This window comes from Taeniopygia guttata, chromosome 2 (genome assembly GCF_048771995.1).
Source record: "Taeniopygia guttata chromosome 2, bTaeGut7.mat, whole genome shotgun sequence".
In the NCBI taxonomy this organism is placed as follows: Eukaryota; Metazoa; Chordata; class Aves; order Passeriformes; family Estrildidae; genus Taeniopygia; species Taeniopygia guttata.
Window position 1 is genome coordinate 66,331,765 of NC_133026.1, and position 19,760 is coordinate 66,351,524.

Genomic DNA, 19,760 nt, shown 5'->3' on the forward strand with positions numbered 1-19,760 from the left:
GTTGGTGGTATAGGAAAGGCTGGTCCTATGACATACCTTTGTCACTAAGTTAATGAGCAACTCTTTCATATTCATTTTGCACCCTGAAATATAAGCAGACTCATGTTTCTCCTATAAAAAATTAGTCCACAGCCAATGAACTCCCACTGATGCTGGTGCTCTTCATTACTCACTTTGAGTAAAGCAACAGTACAAGGTTGCATCTGAATATGAGGATACCTTTAAAGGATTACAGCAGTATGCAAAGCAGAATAGTCTATTAGCAAAATTGGCCAGAAGGAAAATTCCCATATTTATATATTTATTTATTCATAGTTTCTAGAAAGCTGGACTCTTATCATATTTTCCTGCACACACACTTTGGGAAAAGCTTGGAAATCTTTCTTGCATTATCAAGACGTTTGCTTTCCAAGCATGGTAAGCTGATGGATTCTGTCAGGGGAAAATTCATAAATAATCAAGATTTCACCAGACAAGCTTTCTTAATCTCTTTTCTCCATCAAAATTCATATACAGTTTTTATTTTAGAAAGCTCTTAAAGCTCTGGTCCTTCTTTTCTCCCAACTTCTGGTACCTGTTCTGTGCACTTACCTTTGCACATCATGGAAGTAAAGACTTCCTTTGCAGCCACTACCAGTGTACATGTCCAGTCCTAGACTGGTTTTGTTCAGGTCCAAGGCATAGGGAGGAGGAGCGTGGTCTCCTACTTCAGCACAGGGATATTACAATGCAGGGTCTGTGCTTCTCTGAAAGGTGAAAGCTAGGTTCTTCTTGTTTCTTTCTCCCTTGGGATTTACATTCTTTCTAGGGAAACCTGCAGAGCTCTGGAAAGTGTTAGTGACTGGCTAGAGGATCCAGTGTACCCTCTAAGTTAAACTATGAATTAAGGAAAATAATTCTCCTGAGGATTATGTTTCAGAGGAAGGCCGGCTTCAAGAACTACTTGAGTCAATGAAGATAACTTTGAAATTTCCTCAAAAATAAGAACACTAACTTAGTCTTTAGATCGAGTTCCACCTGGGGCAATTATTTCAGCCTTCCCCATTCATACTTTGCCCCTGAAATTTCAACTGATGATGGGTTTTTTCCTTCCCTCAAGAGTTGCAGTGCTGTGTTTGCTACCACATCACAATTATTGCTTCCCACCCCAGTACTGGCTACTTCAGGAGTGGCTGGGTAATCTGTTTATATAGGCTCAGGATGTATTACTGTCCTTCTGATGAAAGATAATACCAAAAGCAATTTTAATGTGTCAGTTGATTTTTTTTTTTTTACGTTTGATTTGGTTGTCAGAGCCTGTGCCTAATGCTTATGTTACTGTGATTGCTCTTCTTGCAACATGTCAGGCCCAAAGAAAGGGATAGAGCAGAACACAATCAAAAAGTCACTTGAAAAAAATAAAGCCTCTTCTTTATAAATAATGTGGGAAATCAAATGAATCATAGATTTTCCTTTGAGCTCTGGTGTCTGATCTTTGGTAATAGTGACCTTCATTGGGAAAAGGACTTCTGTTTCCATTTTCTTAAATTTACAAGGAAAATGGAGGTTATTATGTATTTATGTTTGCATTTTCTCATGCATATAAAATCTACCAATTCTTATCTGCTCTGGAAGACAGTTATACCAAGTAGTTCAACTTATGTCCTCTCCAGAAAAGAGTGGCAAAAAATGTTACCCAATCTGTGCAAAAGTTTGGTTTTCATAGCTTCAGTCACATAAAGACATATGATAAGCTTTTTGGGGAAAGAGAACAAATTTAGGAAGTCCAGTTACATTACACAACAAATATAATTTCAATCCCTTTAAAGGTCATTAACAAAAACAGAGGTAAACAAACACCTTTTTAGCTGATTTCTGAGATGGAATGAAAACAACAGTAAGAAACTATTGATTGCCTCTATCTCTTCTTAGACCTTTTTATGTACTAAGAAAAAATTCAAATAGGATAAGGAACTGATTTTTTTTTTTTTTTAATAAGAGGCTCTTGTTCTTTAAATTGTTTTCTAAACTGTCAACTTACACTATTGTTTAGAGTAAATTAAGTAATGCAAAAATATGGGCACCCTGCTGCATCAATTTATATCTGCAGTAAGCACATGAGCTCTAGTGAATAATTTCATCTAAGATTTAAAAAGGTAATGAGAGCAGGATTTGGTTCTGTGACTGTAGTAATTAGTTACCTAAGTCAGGCCTTTATTTTTTTTTCTTGAAACAAAGTCAGAACTCTATAATATGTTGAGATGGGGGAAACCAGCTGGCATATCCCTATCTATCAATTGACTAAATAAATGCAGAGTCATTTAATATAAAATCATAATTATTTATTTATCTTCTGTCCCTTGCCAAGGCAGTAAACCTGTTCTAAATACGTCCAATTCCACTGCGTATATAATGCTGACTGAATGTTTTCCTTCAGTGGTACCTGAGGCTCTGAGTAACCTGATGTAATGGCAGGTGTCCCTGCCCATGGCAAGGGAGCTGGAACTAGATGATCTTTAAGGTCCCTTCCAACCCAAACCATTCTAAAGTTCTGTGATTAGCAGACACACTTTCCTGACTCCTCCTTGAGGTCTAACAAACAACATAAAAAAGGGTATTTGACGTCCAAAATATTTAAGATAATCCCTCAGAGCTGTATCAATGTGTAGTACTGCACTGTGCAGCTGTTTGTTGCGGTTTTATTTGCCATGTAGAAGTAAAAAGTAGACACTGCACATCCTACCCATCCTTTATGAAAGGATGGGAGATGGGTAGTCTTTATTTTGACCAACACAGAGAAGAAAATTTCCAAACCAGATGCATTTTCAGTTTTATATTTATTTTTTTAATTAACTGCTGAGTTAAAAGGCAGGAGTTTTCACATCAAATTAGCCTAATTATCAGACTATTGAATCAGCAACAGTGCCTTGAAAAGGTGCAATAGATGGATAAGATAGCAGTGGAAGAACTTTCTGAACATAGGGTGGGTCAGATTGAAATATGCTGTCACCCTCACAGAATCCATTCCAGTGTCCTTGAACTGAGGAGTTTTGTTGATACCAAAACTAGTTGGTGTTTGGTTGCTCAATCAGTAAAAATACATTGATATTCTGGAGCTCAGCCTTCTATAGGTCAACCCATATCATCTTCATAAGATGCCAGGAGACTGGTTTGATGTTTAAAAAGTCCAAATAATGTCATGGAAATCTTGGGAATATAATATAATCCTTCTATCAGTCACTCAATTGTGCTCAGAAAGAATAAGAAATACTGTTTTACAGAGAGCTGCTTCTCACATTCCCTTAGTGCTTTTCACTTTCCCTTCGTATTTCAGAATGCAACAACTTAGCTCTGAACAGCAACACAAAAGAGAGTATTTAACCCAGTATTTAGCTCAATCAAGCTTTTAAATTTGTTTCTTCATAAAAGCATCATTCAGGGATTTTTTTTTTTTCAATTTAGGACAATTGCTTCATGCTACTGAGGCAGAAAAGGTGAAGATTTAATAATGTTGTCATTTTGGGAGTGCGCACAGTATCTGTATGAAGGCAGTATTATCATTACACTCAGTCACTTAATGCAGCTCTGAGGTGAGATTGGACTGCCAGGCAGCCCTGCAACAAAAGACAACATGATGTAAAGGACTTCTGCTATTAAAAAGTACATCAGAAATTTTATTTTTGTCTACTTAGTCCTTTCTCCCTCTGAGAGGTTCATTAGTCTCCAGTGGAAGATAGAGTATGATTCCTGCCTTTTAAAGAACAATGTCAAAGGAATAATTCTAGCTGCTTTTCATGCAGATACTTGAACACCTGTTTCTCCTTCATTTATCTGCCAAAGAAGATTAGTTCAGAATAACACCTACTGATTTTATGGATTACTGCTGTGGTGATTTTGCCTCATAGTAATAAAGGGGAATACCACAAATGGCTTTTTGATAGGCCTTCAGCAAAATTATATGTAAGAAAATCAGAAGATGTGTGGGTTGTATGATAATTTTGCTTTAATGTTAAGCTAAATTTAAGATGCCATCATATGTAACCGTTGTGTTTCTTCATAGTGTATTTGTCTGAAATGTACACCACCCCCTTATTCTGTAAGCCTCCTCGTTATTATGGCAAATTCAAATACTTTGTAGTCAACTAGTTTCAAGGAACCTTGCAATATTTGCACATTATCAATGTCATCTTTTCCTGCTGCTTATTCCTCATTTGCAATTATAATAATTCATGATATTTCAGCCATCTCCACAGCAACTAATTATGATGGTAGAAATAGACTGACATCTTTTGCTATTATGCAACAGAAATAAGAGAAAGTTCACAAAAATAAATCATACAAATCTTACTGATGTTAAAAAAGGCGAGGATAAAGTTGGAACAGAAGAATATTTAGGTAGAGTTATCCACTAAATCATTTCTTCCCTGACTTAGATCTGAAATATGAAGCTACAGCAATAATATTTTAATAAATGTGTTTATAACAACATAACAGCATTTTGATAATCTTCAGAAAAATATTTCAAGGTAGTATCACCTTTTAATAAACTTGTAATTGCCACAGAGACATGATTTGCATTATCTCTGTGGTTCTTTTGTGAAGTATTTGTCAAAATCTGCAGAACAAGTTGACTTTATTCTGTTAAAAACCATCTACAGTCAGGTCACAACCCAACACTGGGCAGAATTTCAGATTTCAGGTTCACATTCCACTGTCACTTCACATACTGTATTGCCAAAAAACAATTAATAGTAATTAACATTTGTCCAACATGAAATACAGAACACACTCTTGTACTTCTTAGAACTGAAAGAAACAAAGTAAAAGAAGTCTCAGTATTCTCTGAAATTAATGAGTGAAAATTCCTGAAGCCTGTGTTGAAAAAGGATTCTAAGCCTGGATGCCACACTAACTAATAAGCTACTTTAGCAACCAGCACTACACAGGCCATGAAACCTGAATCAATTTTCTTAATTTTAGATGTCAGTGTTGAACTCTGTATTACTTAACAGGTCTGATTTAATCATGCAAGAAAAATCCCCTGACTTGCATGATAAGGAGATAAAATTCAAGTTTCTTTCAAAGGCAAATCAGCTGCCTTTGCACATTTCCTGACAATTAGCGAATGGTATAGTTTTGTGTGTTGGGATCAAGGGTGTTTTCTCCTGATTCATTAAACACATGTTTTAAAAATAAATATGCTCCAGGGCAGACAAAGTAGATCAAACCCAGGTCCGTGGTAGTCCAGTGTCTTTTCTTGTACTCAACATTTGTGTTACATGCAAGAAGCAGGGTAAGCAACTATTTATCTTACTCCTGACTTAAGAAATCAGATTGCAGCACTCAGAAATTCATAAGCTAAAAGCTGCATCCAAATCAAACCATATGGATTTATCCTTTGTGTTGTTGGAACCAAATTTAGCTTTAATGGATATCTCATGCAGACAATTCCACAATGAAAAAAAACATTGTGCACCAAAGCACCTGTTTTTCCAGTTACACCCTGACCATTTTGTTGGGTGCCATTTATCTTTGGCATTTTGTGAACGAGTCAATGACTGTTCATGGTCTGGCAGACCTCTGTTGTGTTCCCTGTTGGTTTCTGTCCTTGCTGTAGCAGTGCTTGCTGCAGTGTGGGGCAGGTGCTGCATCTCTCTGTGCTGGTAATGGCCCCCACCTGGAGCAACGGGTCGTGACCGCACTGCAGGAGAGCCGGAGCTCACAGCGCTGCCAAAGGCCACCTCGTGCATTCAGAGCGCAAAAGCCCTTGTGCCATGGGTTTCCTCTCATCTCTGGGTCTGGAAGCATGACAGGGCTGTGGGGATTCTTTGAAGGGCTATGCCAGGCCAAGGAAGCCCTGTCTGGTGTAGCTCCCAGCAGAGGACATGTAGAATACGTGTACTGCTATTGTCTGTCCTGCTTTGTGCCTTGATGCTCCTCTGAGGGAATGGTCTGGTTTACACAGTGCACAGTCTAGACGACAGTTACCGTGTATTTTTGTGAATATCAGGGGAACCAGGACCTTGCTGTAAAAGAATAGATGACCAAAAAAAAAAAAAAAAAAGTTCTGCTGTTATTCTTTATTTCTCTTCAAACCCCATCCCTTTAGTAATTCTTTTTTCATTTTTTCCTAACTTTTTTAGTTCTGATTTATCTCTTTGGAGATGGGTACCCAAACTTCTGTTAGCTGTAGACTATTACACTAGCACAAAGGGACTATATCTATTTCCTAGTAATTTCAGATTTCTGAGAGCTGCCTTTTTTTACTGCCCCAAGTATTAGGGTGATGTTTTCAGATAATTCTCTGCAGAGTTTCCGAGCACTATCATCTGAGTCGGAATGACTAATACAGCTGTTAAGTGTGTAGACTTAGCGCTGCCTATTCCTGAATGTCTTTTTTGCTCTTATCAATGTTGAATTTTGTCACACATCAATTAGTATCATAAGAATTCTTGTAGCTCTTTGCAGTCAGCTTTAGTTTTGTTTGCAGTCAGGAAATTTTGTCATTTTCCTGTGGTCATCGTTTTTTAACTGTGTTTTTGTGAAGAAGACAGCAGGTAGTGCTACATCCCTCTGTTTATATATATACAGAGTATTCCTTTTTGATTTCAACATGTTGTTATTCCACTAGAGTATGATCACATCTAATTATCTAATGCAATTTTAATTCTTCCAATGGCCTTAACTTAGGAGTCATGGAACTCTAAGGACACCAACTTGGAACAAGCGTCTTCATTCATTGACTTCAAACCCAGGATGATTCTTCTCTCATCTCTTTTCTATTCCAGGTCTCCAATTTCTATCTTTATTCTATATAACTGTTCCTAGACTGGTAGATGGGAACAAGGCTTACTGATCTGTAATTCCCAGATGACTTTCAGACTCTAAAGAATAGCAACCTTCTATTTGCCATCTCTCAGTTTTCTATCTTACCTAGTTTACATGTCACACTTACTGTGTTCATATTTCCTGAGGAACTCAAGGAAGAAAACTGTCTTGTCTTGGCAGTTTGCTGCTCTCCATTCTATTGATTTCTTCTAAAAGTCCTCCAAGTGATACTTCACTTAGAAAGACTTCCACAGCTCCTTGTAAGAAGAGTTTCACTTCACAATTCTGCTGAAGCTCTTCGGGATTAGCACTGCTGTGAAAAATATTTTGTTTGTTTACCCTTGGCCTTTATCCTTCAGTACCATTGCTTATAATGTTAGATCATCTATGATTCTACCAATTTTCTGTTTGGTTTTCTACCAAATGAATAGAAAAACTGTATTAGGTTCTAGAAAGCAGGGACTCTTACACTAGATATGAGACTGACAATATTATCTACATTTATAATGTGATTACACTGTAAGAAATGTCCAGAACATTAATCATATCTCCTTCACTGTCCTTCCTACCTATTATTTTTTAAATTTGCTTCTTATACCAGTACTTCCGGTCAAAACTGTTACTATCTAAATATGTTTCATATCTTCATTTATGTCTCCCCATCGCAGACAAGCATCAGAACTATGTTTTTGCACACACACACAAAAAAAAGCATTAAGGTAAAATAGGAGGGAAAAAATGCCTTTTTTTCTCAGGTAACTTCAACATTTGCTGGAGAGGAGTATAAAACAATGTCATCATTGATGGCTTTTAAAAAATATCTCCCATTAAAATAATGGAATAATTCATATTAAAAGCAGGATGGTGCATGCCAAATTGTCATGAAGCTGTTATGCATTCATGTTACTGTAACTGAAATCACAATCTGGTCTCTTTTCAGTCTGTTGATTCCAGAGGACTGCCATGTATAATGGAAAGTTTCTCTCCATCTGGGAATGTTATTTTTTCACCCCAAAGAAGCACAAAAATGTCAGACCAAGGCTCTGAATATGTAAAACATGCTGAAATTGCATGGTGGGCCTTTACTGTAGCTTGACCTGTTATCTGCTACCAAGCCAATAAGCAGACTGCACTATTTTGTGAGATAAGACACTGGTGTTAAAGACACTTTGGGGTTTTTTCAGCATTATGTACCAGACAGCTAGTGCCATTGCACAAGCTGGAAATATTATCCAAATATAATTGCTGGATGGTGTGACAGCTGCAATTCAAGAATCTTCTTATTTTGGAGGAAGTGTTGGTTGCTTTGTGATTCAGTCATTCCTATAATCAAGCATTAAATGAATGATTTCCTGTTTGGCTCCTAACAGAGGTCTGTGTTGAACGGCTGATGCCAGTTCATTTCAATAACAAATGCATTTTTAATTTGTGTGTGCTTAGTCAAGATTTTCTGGGTGTACAACAGTAGTGATGGTTTCTGAGAAGTATATGGAATATTCATCTCTCTCAAAACGGTGCTAAGCCAACTTCAGCTTTCAGTAGGTATTTCTTAGTCACAAGCTGTGCTTTGTATTTATTTTTAGTAAGGGTACATGTGGAAACAGATAAACAAGTCCCCATATATTTTGCTATCAGTTTGGGAGGCTATGGTGTACTAATCACTCCAGTGTAAGTGGAAAACTGTAATTTACTTCAACAGTGTTTGAGTCATGTGTGAATATATTTTAAATTATCTCAAATCCCTTTCTGGTGAAATAGGAGCATCCACCAGAGCAGGCTCTTTCATTGTAGCCAAAATAGGATGTTGTTAGAGAGTAAAACACTGGATTTACATATCTGTCTGGAAGTGGGTACCAGGCAATATATGTTGGTGAAGTTACAGCTGTAAGGTGAACTCAAGCTGTAAAACTACTCAGCAGTTGGCTGTTGCTGTAGAGAGTTGTGCTGCTTGTCTTACTGAACATATGTCTCTTTTCTGTCAGCAAGGTGATCCTCCCAGCTGGCAAATGAGGGGACCAAATACTGGCCAGTAGCTTGGTTGTCATTTCCAGGTGGTCTGTCCAAGCATTATTTCTGCCATCTTATCATCAGCCTGCCACTGGTTTGATTTTATCTCTAAATTTTCCCCCATTTTTCCATCCCAGAAAAGCTGACCCCTTCATCTTTAAAAGTTACTCTGGAAAATCCAGTTTCCTGACATCTGCTAGACTTCTTTATGTAAACTGTGCTCTGTATTTTGCCATTTGCAAGTGTTGTCTGATGAGGAGCAAATCCAAAAGCAGCAGCTTGCCCTGGTAGTTATATGCCATGTGTAAACTCTGTCATGGAGAGAACTCTCCAGAGAGTCACAGGAGTCATTATCATATTGAAGCAATGCCCACCGTGTTTTTTGCTTTGAGGATGGTCCCTTGAACTATTATGCTGCAGAATATTGCAAATAGACATTTCTGCTGTTACAGATGGCACTGCAGATCCCTTCTGCAGTATCATCATTCTGAGAACCACCTTCTCAGGGTAAAGGAGACACCTTGCAGATATCGCACCCAGCTCTTCACCCACTTACTTTTAGCATAATTTTTGTCTGTTGTACATACAAGAATCTGAGACTGCAAGGTACCTAAAGCAAGTTGAGTAACTTGTAAAAACCAGCCATTGCTTGGATGTACAGCCGCTTTTGATGTTGCCACACATTTTGGTCAGACAGCATCACTCATCTTGTCCAGTTGCAAAGGTTTGAAATATAGAACCCATATTCTTAGTTTTTCTTTGATACTACAACCTCTGCATGTTGTCACACAGAAGCCTGTAGGGGAAACCATCATTTGTGAAAATGTAAATTGATCTCCTACCATAAGAGTTGCTGTCTTTTGCTGGTGCTTAGGAGATAACCTCATTGCAGTAAGAACTGTGGTGGCAATCACTACAGTCAATTTAGCTTTAACACAGCTATAGCTACATAGGGTGCTGGTAGAATTATGGACGTAAGCAGGGGCTGTTCTAGCCTGTCAGGTTTCTTGCTTGAATAAAAGCCTTCTAATAAGTCAGTACCACCCCTTCACTACTGTTTTTGATGCCTAAATTAAGAAGTCTATGAGTGCCAGATTATGGCATTCCACTCTGCACTCACATTATATTTGCAGAGCAGGTATACATTAAGTTGTGCCATGTTGCCTTGTTGCACATTTCTTTAATTAAGATACAGAATCTCTTTTTTCATTAAGCTGTAGAAAGCAGTACCTGTTGTTGGCTCAGCTTTCCAGTTCTTGACCTAGTACTGCCTAGGAACTCATGAAAACACTGTGCAGCATTTCAGAAGGAAGAACAGAAGAAATGTATTTTCTTCATTTTTTCAATATTCTGATCTGCTTTCTGAATTTCTCCCTAGCTTCTCAAGTTTGACTAGAAAAGCAATTATGTATAAAAGGTATAAAAATGTGAGTCTTTCAGAAATCCTTTTGATAGATTATCACAGTTCACTGACACAGTGGAATTCTGTTTTGCTCTTTATTAGCTGGGCAGCTGAGGATAACATTTTTCTTAAGGTGTCTACAATCTTGTTTTCTTTTCAAACCTACTTTCTTAGGGTTTGTTTTTTTTTTTTTCAAACACACAGCTTTTGTTATGTTCGTCAGGATTTCTTGTTTTATCTCCTGTTTTCATGCATTCATCTTCTGCCAGGCTTGCTCAGCTTGGCCTGTGAAATCCATTATGTTGGGTTTCTTTAGATCTAACTTGAAGTGTAGTTCTTTCCCTAGGAAGACACCTTCTTTGACTTTTTTTTTAAGACTTTCTGAATGAAAAAATATGGTCCATCTGTTCTTGGATTAAGTTTCCGATTTCTTTGGTTCAGAAAAAATTAAGAATTATTGTGGTAGAGTTGTTCAGATATAATTTCTTTGCCTTTCCTTGTGTTTGCTGAATTTCTGGTTGTATGCTCTATTTCTGAGTTGTGTTGCTGTATTGTGATCTCACTTACTATGGTTTGCAGTATTTTGATTAGCTTCTGCAATTCTGTATTTGCAGATTTGACTTTGCATCCATTTTCCTCCCAAGTCTGTCCTCTGGCAGTTTACATGTAGTAATGGTCAGTACATGTCTAGTGTTTTCTTAAGGCTGATTTCACTTCTTCCCCAGTTTTACCTTCTGGCTCAGTAAGTAAGGAAGAGAAGATTGAATTTTTATCTGTAGTTACCAGGTGTGCCAACTGTTACACCTCCTAAACTTTTCCAGTGTGTAACCAGGAATTTTAGATTTGATCCTGCACTCTCAAAGGAATGTGTGTATTTTTACTTTGTTATTTCAAAGGCTTACCTGTCACAAATGAAGATTTATCATTCTCCCAGTCCAGTGCTTCTAACTGGAAATGAACCATTGTCTTGAGTTGGTCTGAATTTGGGTGGAAGCAAGATACCCTCACATCATCTTCTCTATGCTTTTACATAGTCACAATCTAAAATAAATCCAGTTGTACTTTCAAGACTGGAAATGAAATAAAATTAAATTAATCAGGTGTGGGGGGAAATGTTAATTTTATTTTTGCCTCTTTTTCCTGTTATTTTATTTGCCTTGATTACAGTAGCAAATCTTAAGTGCAGAAGGGTCATTTCCTAACCTAGAGTGTTGGCCCATGGTCACAGAACAGGTGCTGTTAATGCTTTGCTACTGATGTAGCAGGTGACATGCCAAGTTGCTGCAGCTTGTCTGTACCTCACTTTTCCACTTCTGTAATGATGATCCAGGTTTGCTTGAAGAATGTTTTAAGTTACTCTTTAGTGTGGCATCAATGCTCTGGAGTTTTTCTGTGTTATTAGTTTGTCTCATAGCACATGCCACAGAAGTTTTCCAAGTGATTCACATACTGAAGGGGGTTTATTTGGTCAGCTGATTTGGAGAGGTACTTCTATACACTTTTCAAAATCAAGCTTAATCTTCTATACCAGCCTATTTTTCTTCTTCAAATGTTCACTTATTTTATTTCATAGAATGGGAGTGCTAGGCTACAGTAACAACAAGGAATGTTGTGTCTGTTGGGCAGACACACAGGCAAAAAGAGGCTCCCAATCTTTTCTAGGTAGTAATCTGTCTGAATTAGGTTTTGTAGTTGGTACTGTTGCAGGAAAACCTAGGCTGATATTAGAGATGCTCAAAACTTCTGTGAGGAATTTTAAATCTCAAAGATTCAGAAACGTGTTGGAATATTTTTACTTTCCTCAGGCTTCAAGAGACCTATGCATGTTTGAAGCCAAGCAAAATTCATATTTACCAATGAGCAGAGCAATACAGTTTTTTCAACCCAGTTATGTTTTGGTATTGGTCATACCCCAAGCTCACAGCAGCAGTGCTGAGTGTCATGCTACAGCTATTAAAACAACCCCAAAATTAATGGAGCTCTCTGTGAGCTGACGCATCTACATTTTCCTCAGTGATGTCTAAGACTTGCATCTATAATAGCGTATCTTTTCTTATAACTACTCTCTTCAGTCAATTTTGATTTCAGAAGTATATTCGGCCCTATTTTTATGTGTCTTTATCTCAGCTACTCACCCTTAGCTTCCTTTACAGTCAGTGAAGCCTAACAGGCACTTCCAAGCTGCCGCTCAATCTTGTTTAGATTCTTACAGTAGTCTGAGGTTAATCATGCCCAAGACTTGCTCTTAATATATAAGGAGGCCAACTCAGAGGCAGAAACCCACACCATAAAAATTTGTGTCAGCTGAATCCTGGTCCATTTGATTGCCAAGAAACTCTACATAGTTGGGAAAATTTCAAGATGATGCAACATTTTTTAATACATAATCCATCACATTTGAAAATCTCATCTGCTTTATAAATCCAAGGAAAACAGTGATGGTTGTTTATCTAAACATTGTGCAAAGCAATTGGTTTGCTTGTTTCTAATTATTCAGATCTGAATTATTAGCAAAGCAGATTCCTATAATTGATGCACCAGAAAGCTTTTGCTCTCAGCTTCATACTATAACAACCTTTGCTTTCTAATATCATAATGAAAATAATAGGAGCCTTTGAAAGGAAGAATTCATGCAAAGCATGATTTTTAAAACAAAAGCCAAGGACAGCCTCAGAAAAAAGCAAGGTTAAGATCCAACTGGCCAGCACAGACTGGGATTTAGTTTCAGTTATCAGATGAAAAGGGAAGCACTTGTTTATTTAGTCCACCCTTGGTTAAGCAGCAACATGACAATTGCTGCAAAGGAGGACACTTTATTATTATCTTGTATAGTAATATTTAATAGTAATTTATTATTGCCTCATACAGATTCCGGTTGGAGTAGTTAATCTGAGATGTTTTAGTCTTGGAGGGAAGGATGGGAGGACGGAGAGGTTGTGTGTCGTGACTGCACAAACGCCTCTTTGGCTGGTTAATGGAGCAGCAGAAGCGCTTGGCTCAGAGGCAGCACAGAGCTTCGCCTTCTCAGCTGGGGGAGCAGCCCACAACCACTGCCACCACGGAGCGCAGCAGCCTGTTAAAGGAATAAAGACAAAACTCTGTTTGATTTCCAGAATGGATGGGCAGGAACTATTCCTGACCCTGTCCAGGCTTTACTGATCTTAATGGGTCTGCCACAAAGAAAAACTCTGCTTGAACAGCAGAGGGGGGCTGCTCCCAAGGGACAAGTTCAAAAATACCAGCTCAGAAATATTAATAAAAATATTTCCCACTGTTTCTTCATCAAAGCATAAAAGAAACAGCGTACTGCAGAGCAGACTGGTAAAATCTGTATGCTTCTACCATAAAATACACATTTCTATAAACTAGTAACTGAGAGTTTCTTGTAGAATGGATGAATGTGTTACAGTAACTAGTTTCTGGCAAAAGTAGATCCCATAAAGAGGGCTTAATGCTTATTTCTAATCTCCTGGAAGGTTGTATAAATGAAAAAAAATTAGGTTAATCACCAAGGAAAATCACTAATGAAGTAATACATCTTTTCCTAAATATTAATTATAATTCATTTTTTCCCATCACAGAATTTACACGGTTCTCATGAGTCAAGGATTAATTCAAAGGTTTACATTTATCCTCTGCTGTAAATGGATTCCTTCTCAGTGGAGAGTGAATGAATTTATTTTGTACCAGCTTTCTGCTTGAAAAGAAAATCCATCATAAAAGAACTGGCAATCTTAGCCAGAGAAATCCAGACCAAGTAAAGCATTTCATTGTTCAGGATGTTAGACCCTAATGAGTTCTATGTCTAAATGCTTATTTTTTTTTCCCATCTGATCAGCAGTAGCATAGCAGGTTATGCAGTTAAATGTATGATGCTTGTTTGGGAGGAAGATTTGTATTGAAGAAAGGCAGCATGTTCCACAGTTTTAGTATAACATCTGTTATCATTCAGTGCTGCTCTTAGCCCAGCATGCCCTTCCTCTAAATATCTTATTAATTAAACTGGCTTAGTAGGAAAATAATTAATACTATAAGTCCTGTACCTACTTAGAAAGGATTTAGAAACTGAAAAAATTGGTTTTGTCTGAGCTTCAGCTCGAGGATTGTGGGTTTTTTCATTCTTGAACACAAGCAGATTACAGTAGGGAGTATCTGAGAAATTTATTCATATACAGTCTTCCAAATATATATATTCTATCTTTGACATTCTGCAACTGCAAAAATAGTCCAATACTTTGAGAAGTCTTAATCACTACTGGAGGGTCTTCCTCAGCAATTGGTTCGGAAGAGACTCTCCTGCACTTCTTCTAAATGTCCTGATAGCCCTTTTTAGTACCTGATTCCCCAAAAGCCTTATTTTCAAGTCTGCAAAATTACTGTGTTTCTTACCAGTACTATGATAATGAGGTGGGACCCCCTAGCCATGAATTTGGTCATAATACTGCTACCTTGCATAATCAGCTCTTGATTGGGAAGGAGGGTGAGACGGGGCACCCGGGTGAATTTGTGCACAAAAAGTGGATCTGTTACTCAGCTATCTGTGATCAAGTACAGAAATCGAATTTGCCTGTGTCTTTGTTCTGTGGGCAGTGCTGCTGGCTATATGCAGAACCTGCTGCTTTGCTGCTGATTCACCTATCTTGGTTTCCCACTGAAGAGCAAGTTCAGTTTGCTGCTTATTCTAATAGAAAATTACACTTTTTGAAACCTATTGGAAAAGGTGCTGGGTGCCACCAAATTGATCTTTAAACTCAGACAGAGTTTTAACAATTTCTTTGGTGGGAGAAGGCTCAGGAATTAGTTTCAGCTTGTTCTGGCTTTTCTTGGAAGGTCTGAGAACAGCTATTCTTAAGGAGGAAGAAGAAAAAGTTTTAAATGCTGTACCAGAGCAAGACCCTTTCAGCACAGGGAAAAGGCAGGTTGGGGAGCAGTCAGCAGTTCGACTCCAGAGTTTTATCATTGAGCCTTTATTTTCAAAAGCATATTGGAAATTTAGAAATCAGCGTTTCATTGCAAGTCAGTTGAGATGCCTAAAGTGCTTCTTCAAATGGGTGTGAAGCACTTTGGAAAGTGCTGTGCCTGTTACGTTAACAACTTCCAAAATCAAACTGCACCATGTGGCTGGTTCATGGGTATGGGGTCTTGTGCTTCACCAAAGGGACCTGCCCTTAATTCTGATCCACACTGAAGTTCAGAGGGCATGTCTCTCCCTGGGGAGACCAGGCTTTTTAATTAGCTTCTGACCGTACATATTGATCATCTTTGTCCTGAAGAATACACACTCAAAACTGATTTTAAGAACAGGGAAGTCTCTATTTATCCTACAGAGAAGAGTAAAGCAGAGCTGGCCTTGTTCATACTGAGTCCTAAGTATCTGGCAGCAAATAGATTGCAATGAGCACTGTGTTACTGGTATAAGCATAGCTAATTCACCAAATATATGGGTCCCTGTGGGAACAGTCAACAAGCAGCAGTACCAAGAAAGGTTGCAGCCTCCTGTTTTCAGGGGAGAAGAGGGGGTTTCCAAGTCTCTTTTGCTTTAAATCTGCCTTGGGCTGGCTGAGGATGCTAAGTCCCAGTTCATTTGTGTGTAGTGCATCAGTGCTGGGTCTGATAGAGGAGCATATGGCAGAAGCCATTTGCCCTTGACTGTGCCTCTTTTTTGGCAGGCACAGGCTTGTTTCTCACATAGCAGGTTCAGTCACAGCCGCTCCTTCACATCACTTCTTGAGCCCCCAGTTTGCTGGCTTTCAGCTCTTTGCCTCTGAGTGTGTCCTTTGTGGTGTTTTGGTTAATTGGACATTGGTTTAATTACTACTGCACTGAAGAAACATGCATTTTCTATCTGTGATTTTGCTGCCTCAGTGACTACGGTCTCCAAGCAGACAATGCAGAAGTTGAGCTGTTCAGATCTGGTGTAAATTGCAGTGGCTCTCTTGGAGTTTCCCTCCTTTACATCTCTTTAGGGGAAAAAACTCCTCTAAGGAAGAGAAGGCTCTATTAAACAGTTTATTTTTTGCACTGTCCCAAGCACCTTCATCTGCCCTCACTGGAACAGGTGGCAAAGAAGCCTTGCTTTCATTCTCTTCCACAGCCTGGAGACAGTCCTTTGCCATGTTCTCTGGCCACATCTTTCCTTGGTTTGAGCATTTGTGTTGCCTTCTTTCTTACCTTTCCCTCTCCAGCTTCTACAATAATTTCCTTTTTCTCCCTTTGCTGTCTCCAATTCTCCACAGAAATCAGAAATGTTTGGATTATGTGTCAAAATCAAGCAATGGGTATGCAGACATGCCCTCAAATCAGTCAGTCTACCACCATTTCTGTCAATAACAGCCATACTACAGTAGCAGACGGATTCTCTGGACTACCAGTAGCCTTTATTTCAAGATGCTAAACTGCCACTGACTTGAAGAAGAGAAAGAGCATTTTTTTAAATGCCTTTAAAGGCATAGGACCTTTTAAAACAATAATTTCCCATCTTTTCTATTTACATTGACCCTCATCTTTTGCTTACAGCTTTGGAAAGAAAAATGTCAATGAGGCAAAGCAGAGAGGAGCTTATAAAACGAGGAGTGCTGAAAGAAATTTTTGATAAAGGTAAGTGTTCTTTTTTTCACAACAATAAATTGATATCCCATATAGCTTTATGGCCAGACATTACATAATTGTAACCCTAGGAACTGGGAATAGAGAATTCTGAATTGCAAGACTATGCAAAATAATATCTCTAAACACTTCTCTTGACTTTGCCATGGTCTAGCCCTCTTTGTTGGATATATGTGGTAGTTAATTAGCAAATAAAAATGAAAACTAATCAGAAATATAAAGCAATAGAAATAAAAATCACAGCAATAGGCAGTAGTCACTGACTGCAAAGGAGCAAAGCATCTAGACTGTGGAGAAATGTAGTGGGTTTGTGCCTGTGTATGTTGCCATTGTCTGGTTGCGTCACTTTGGGATTAACTGTTGTGGAAAAGGGAAACATTTAAAGGGTTTGGATCCTGATGAGCACAGAACAATGTACTTTCCCTTGAAACATTTCAGAAGAGCTAATAATTCCTTGTTCAGGATAATTAATTTGTTGAGTTTGTAATGTCTTGTTTATGCAAAATGCCATTGTTTTACAAACATCATTGTTTTACACCAGTAATACAATACATAGTTGACATCTGTTACATATATGTCAGTCATTGAGTGCATCTTCCATTTGTTTTGCTGCTTCCCTTGTCAATTACAAAGGCAATTAATTCAACAAATTATATAAAGACATAATAAGGTTACTTCTTAATCACAATAAAGCTTATTCATATGCTTTAACGCCTCATTAATTTGAAGTCTAAAGGTTTTTTACAATAGCTGTACAAAATCTGGTAGAAATTAATAGAAATTAGAAGTTTTCACAGATACTAGAAGTATAGCCTACTTCATAAATTCAGGAGCATTTAAATCTGCTACCTGCTTTTTACTCTAGCTTATTAGGAATTTAAAAATTTCCTAACCAAGGCTGCTAATTTCCTAAACTTAAAAACAAACAGCAGCAAAAATGTGCTTTAAATTTTACAGTTTCTATCAGTTATGTGTTGTAGTGTGCTCTCACTATGACCAGCTAGATGCAACCATCCTAGATGCAACTTGAGAGTAAAAACAAGTCCTGTCAATAGGTTTGCCCTTCTTATTGCTTTGTGTTGTCCACATTTTGTAGTGTGACTCAGATGAGACCCACAGCCAGTGAGGCGTGGTCCAGGCTGCCATGCCAGGTGATCAGGGCTTCCGCCAGCTCAGACAGCAGCCTTCAGTCTCACCTCTCTCCCAGGTGTGACCTCCTTCTTCCCTGACTCATATCCCACATGTAGCCACCTTCTGAACCATCCCTACATAAACCTAAAGGCCTCCCCAGGAAAAATCTTCTGTGACGTCTGACTCTGCCTTCCATGTTGAAACTTGGGGAGATTCCCCTTGTATTGCTACCAAAGCACTACAATTTTTTCTATCAATCAAATAATGATGTCGTTTGTAAGCTTCTGTGTCATCTTGTGAAGTAGATTCTAACTCACCTGTAGGTATTTGAAAGAAATAAGTTAATTCCTCCTTATAGTAATTTATCACCTTTACAAAACTGATATGAAAAGAAGGAAGTAGGGCAGAGAAGAAAGTGGTAATACACAAGAACAGCAGCAGTACTCAAACAACTATGATAATACAATGATATGAACAAGGCAAGATGTGTAGAGCAAAAGCATTATTTCCTTCAGTGGTGTAATAATCTGAGAGTAATTCTAATGAAGGTTTTATTTTATTGACAACCTTAAGTGGAAGTTACATTTTCTTTGTAATTCCTGTTAGGTAATCTCTAATCCTTCAAGAAAACAACAGACCTTTAGCATTTCCTAGCAGAACGCTTTAGATTGTGGTAGCACCTTTCATGCTAAGAGGTATCTTGTACAGACAGTAGGTGTAAATCTCTTTATCTCCCTTTCCTAAGAGGTGGGCAAAGCGGGCCTGTAAGTAATTTTGGCTTTTTCTTTCTTTAAAAACCCATACTGATCAAAGGAAACAGTGCAGGCAGAATGACCCAAGAACAATAATTTTTCTTGTACTTAGTGTTGGTTTTGTCATATCTTCTACATTGAAGAAAAGCATAATTAGTTGGTTTGTTTGCCTGCTGTTTAAAGTGATGCTCTGACCTGTTTGCTTCAGGATTTGCTGGCTTTCCAGAGGACTTTGTGTCACCCAGCAGGTGAAAACTATCAGAGTGCAGAAAGTAACAGTAGTCACACATAGGAGAGTCATGAAGTCCAGCTGCTATATTTGGAAAACAAGAAATGCTGTTACCATTTCAGTGACCCCCGCATTTAAATTAGTCACCTGAAGCTACTCCTGACTGAAATGCAGAGAGCTTTTTCCTTGCTAAGGGCCAAACTCCTGACAGAATCAGTTTCTGTTATCTTCCATTTCCAGGGCTCTGTGACTTGAGTATTCTGAAAATGTAGGCAAAGGCTATAATTTTTTAAAATACTCTATACTTATGGAAAAAAGTAAGTTGAAGAAGTATCTGATGAAGCTCCTGCTGTTCTTATGGTTTGTGGGCAGGTTAAAAACACTTCTTCCACCTGCATCACAAAATATTCCTCAATATTTAGAACTCATATTTTTGCCATCGCTCCTACACATAGGTACAGACCTTGATTTCCACATGGACGTGTAACCGTCCCAAAAACATCTGTCATTAGAATTGTCCACTGATTCATGCTGCTGATCAAAGAACTAAATCTCCTGTAGTATTCTGATCCCTCTTCTTTCTGAATGTAGATAAGATTGTGTGTAGTGGGAAATTTCTGAATATGAGTGTGTACCAGTTACTTACTCCAAAGGCAATGGTGCAGTGGTTTTTCAAGGAAACATGGGCAGTCTTCATCTTTTATATTCTCGTATTTTAATATGCTCTATCTAATTAAAATGATGGATTTAGACTTAAATTTCAGATAGCCTAAGTTGTTACAGGATATGGACATGTTGCACTTATGCACTGAAGGAGATTTTGTGA

The 19,760-nt window shown here is 38.1% G+C and overlaps 1 protein-coding gene across 17 annotated transcripts in view; it reads left to right on the forward strand.

Moving 5' to 3' along the window:
* PHACTR1 (phosphatase and actin regulator 1) overlaps nt 1-19,760 on the forward strand; it is a 298,139-nt gene that overhangs the window by 207,089 nt on the left and 71,290 nt on the right. For 14 of the 17 annotated variants that reach the window (XM_030267041.4, XM_030267035.4, XM_012571768.5 and 11 more), the window contains one exon: nt 16,733-16,813. The exons of the other annotated variants lie outside the window; for them this stretch is intronic. In XM_030267041.4, the coding sequence (XP_030122901.1) occupies nt 16,733-16,813 (81 nt within the window). The remainder of the gene's footprint in view (nt 1-16,732; nt 16,814-19,760) is intronic. 17 annotated transcript variants of the gene reach the window in all.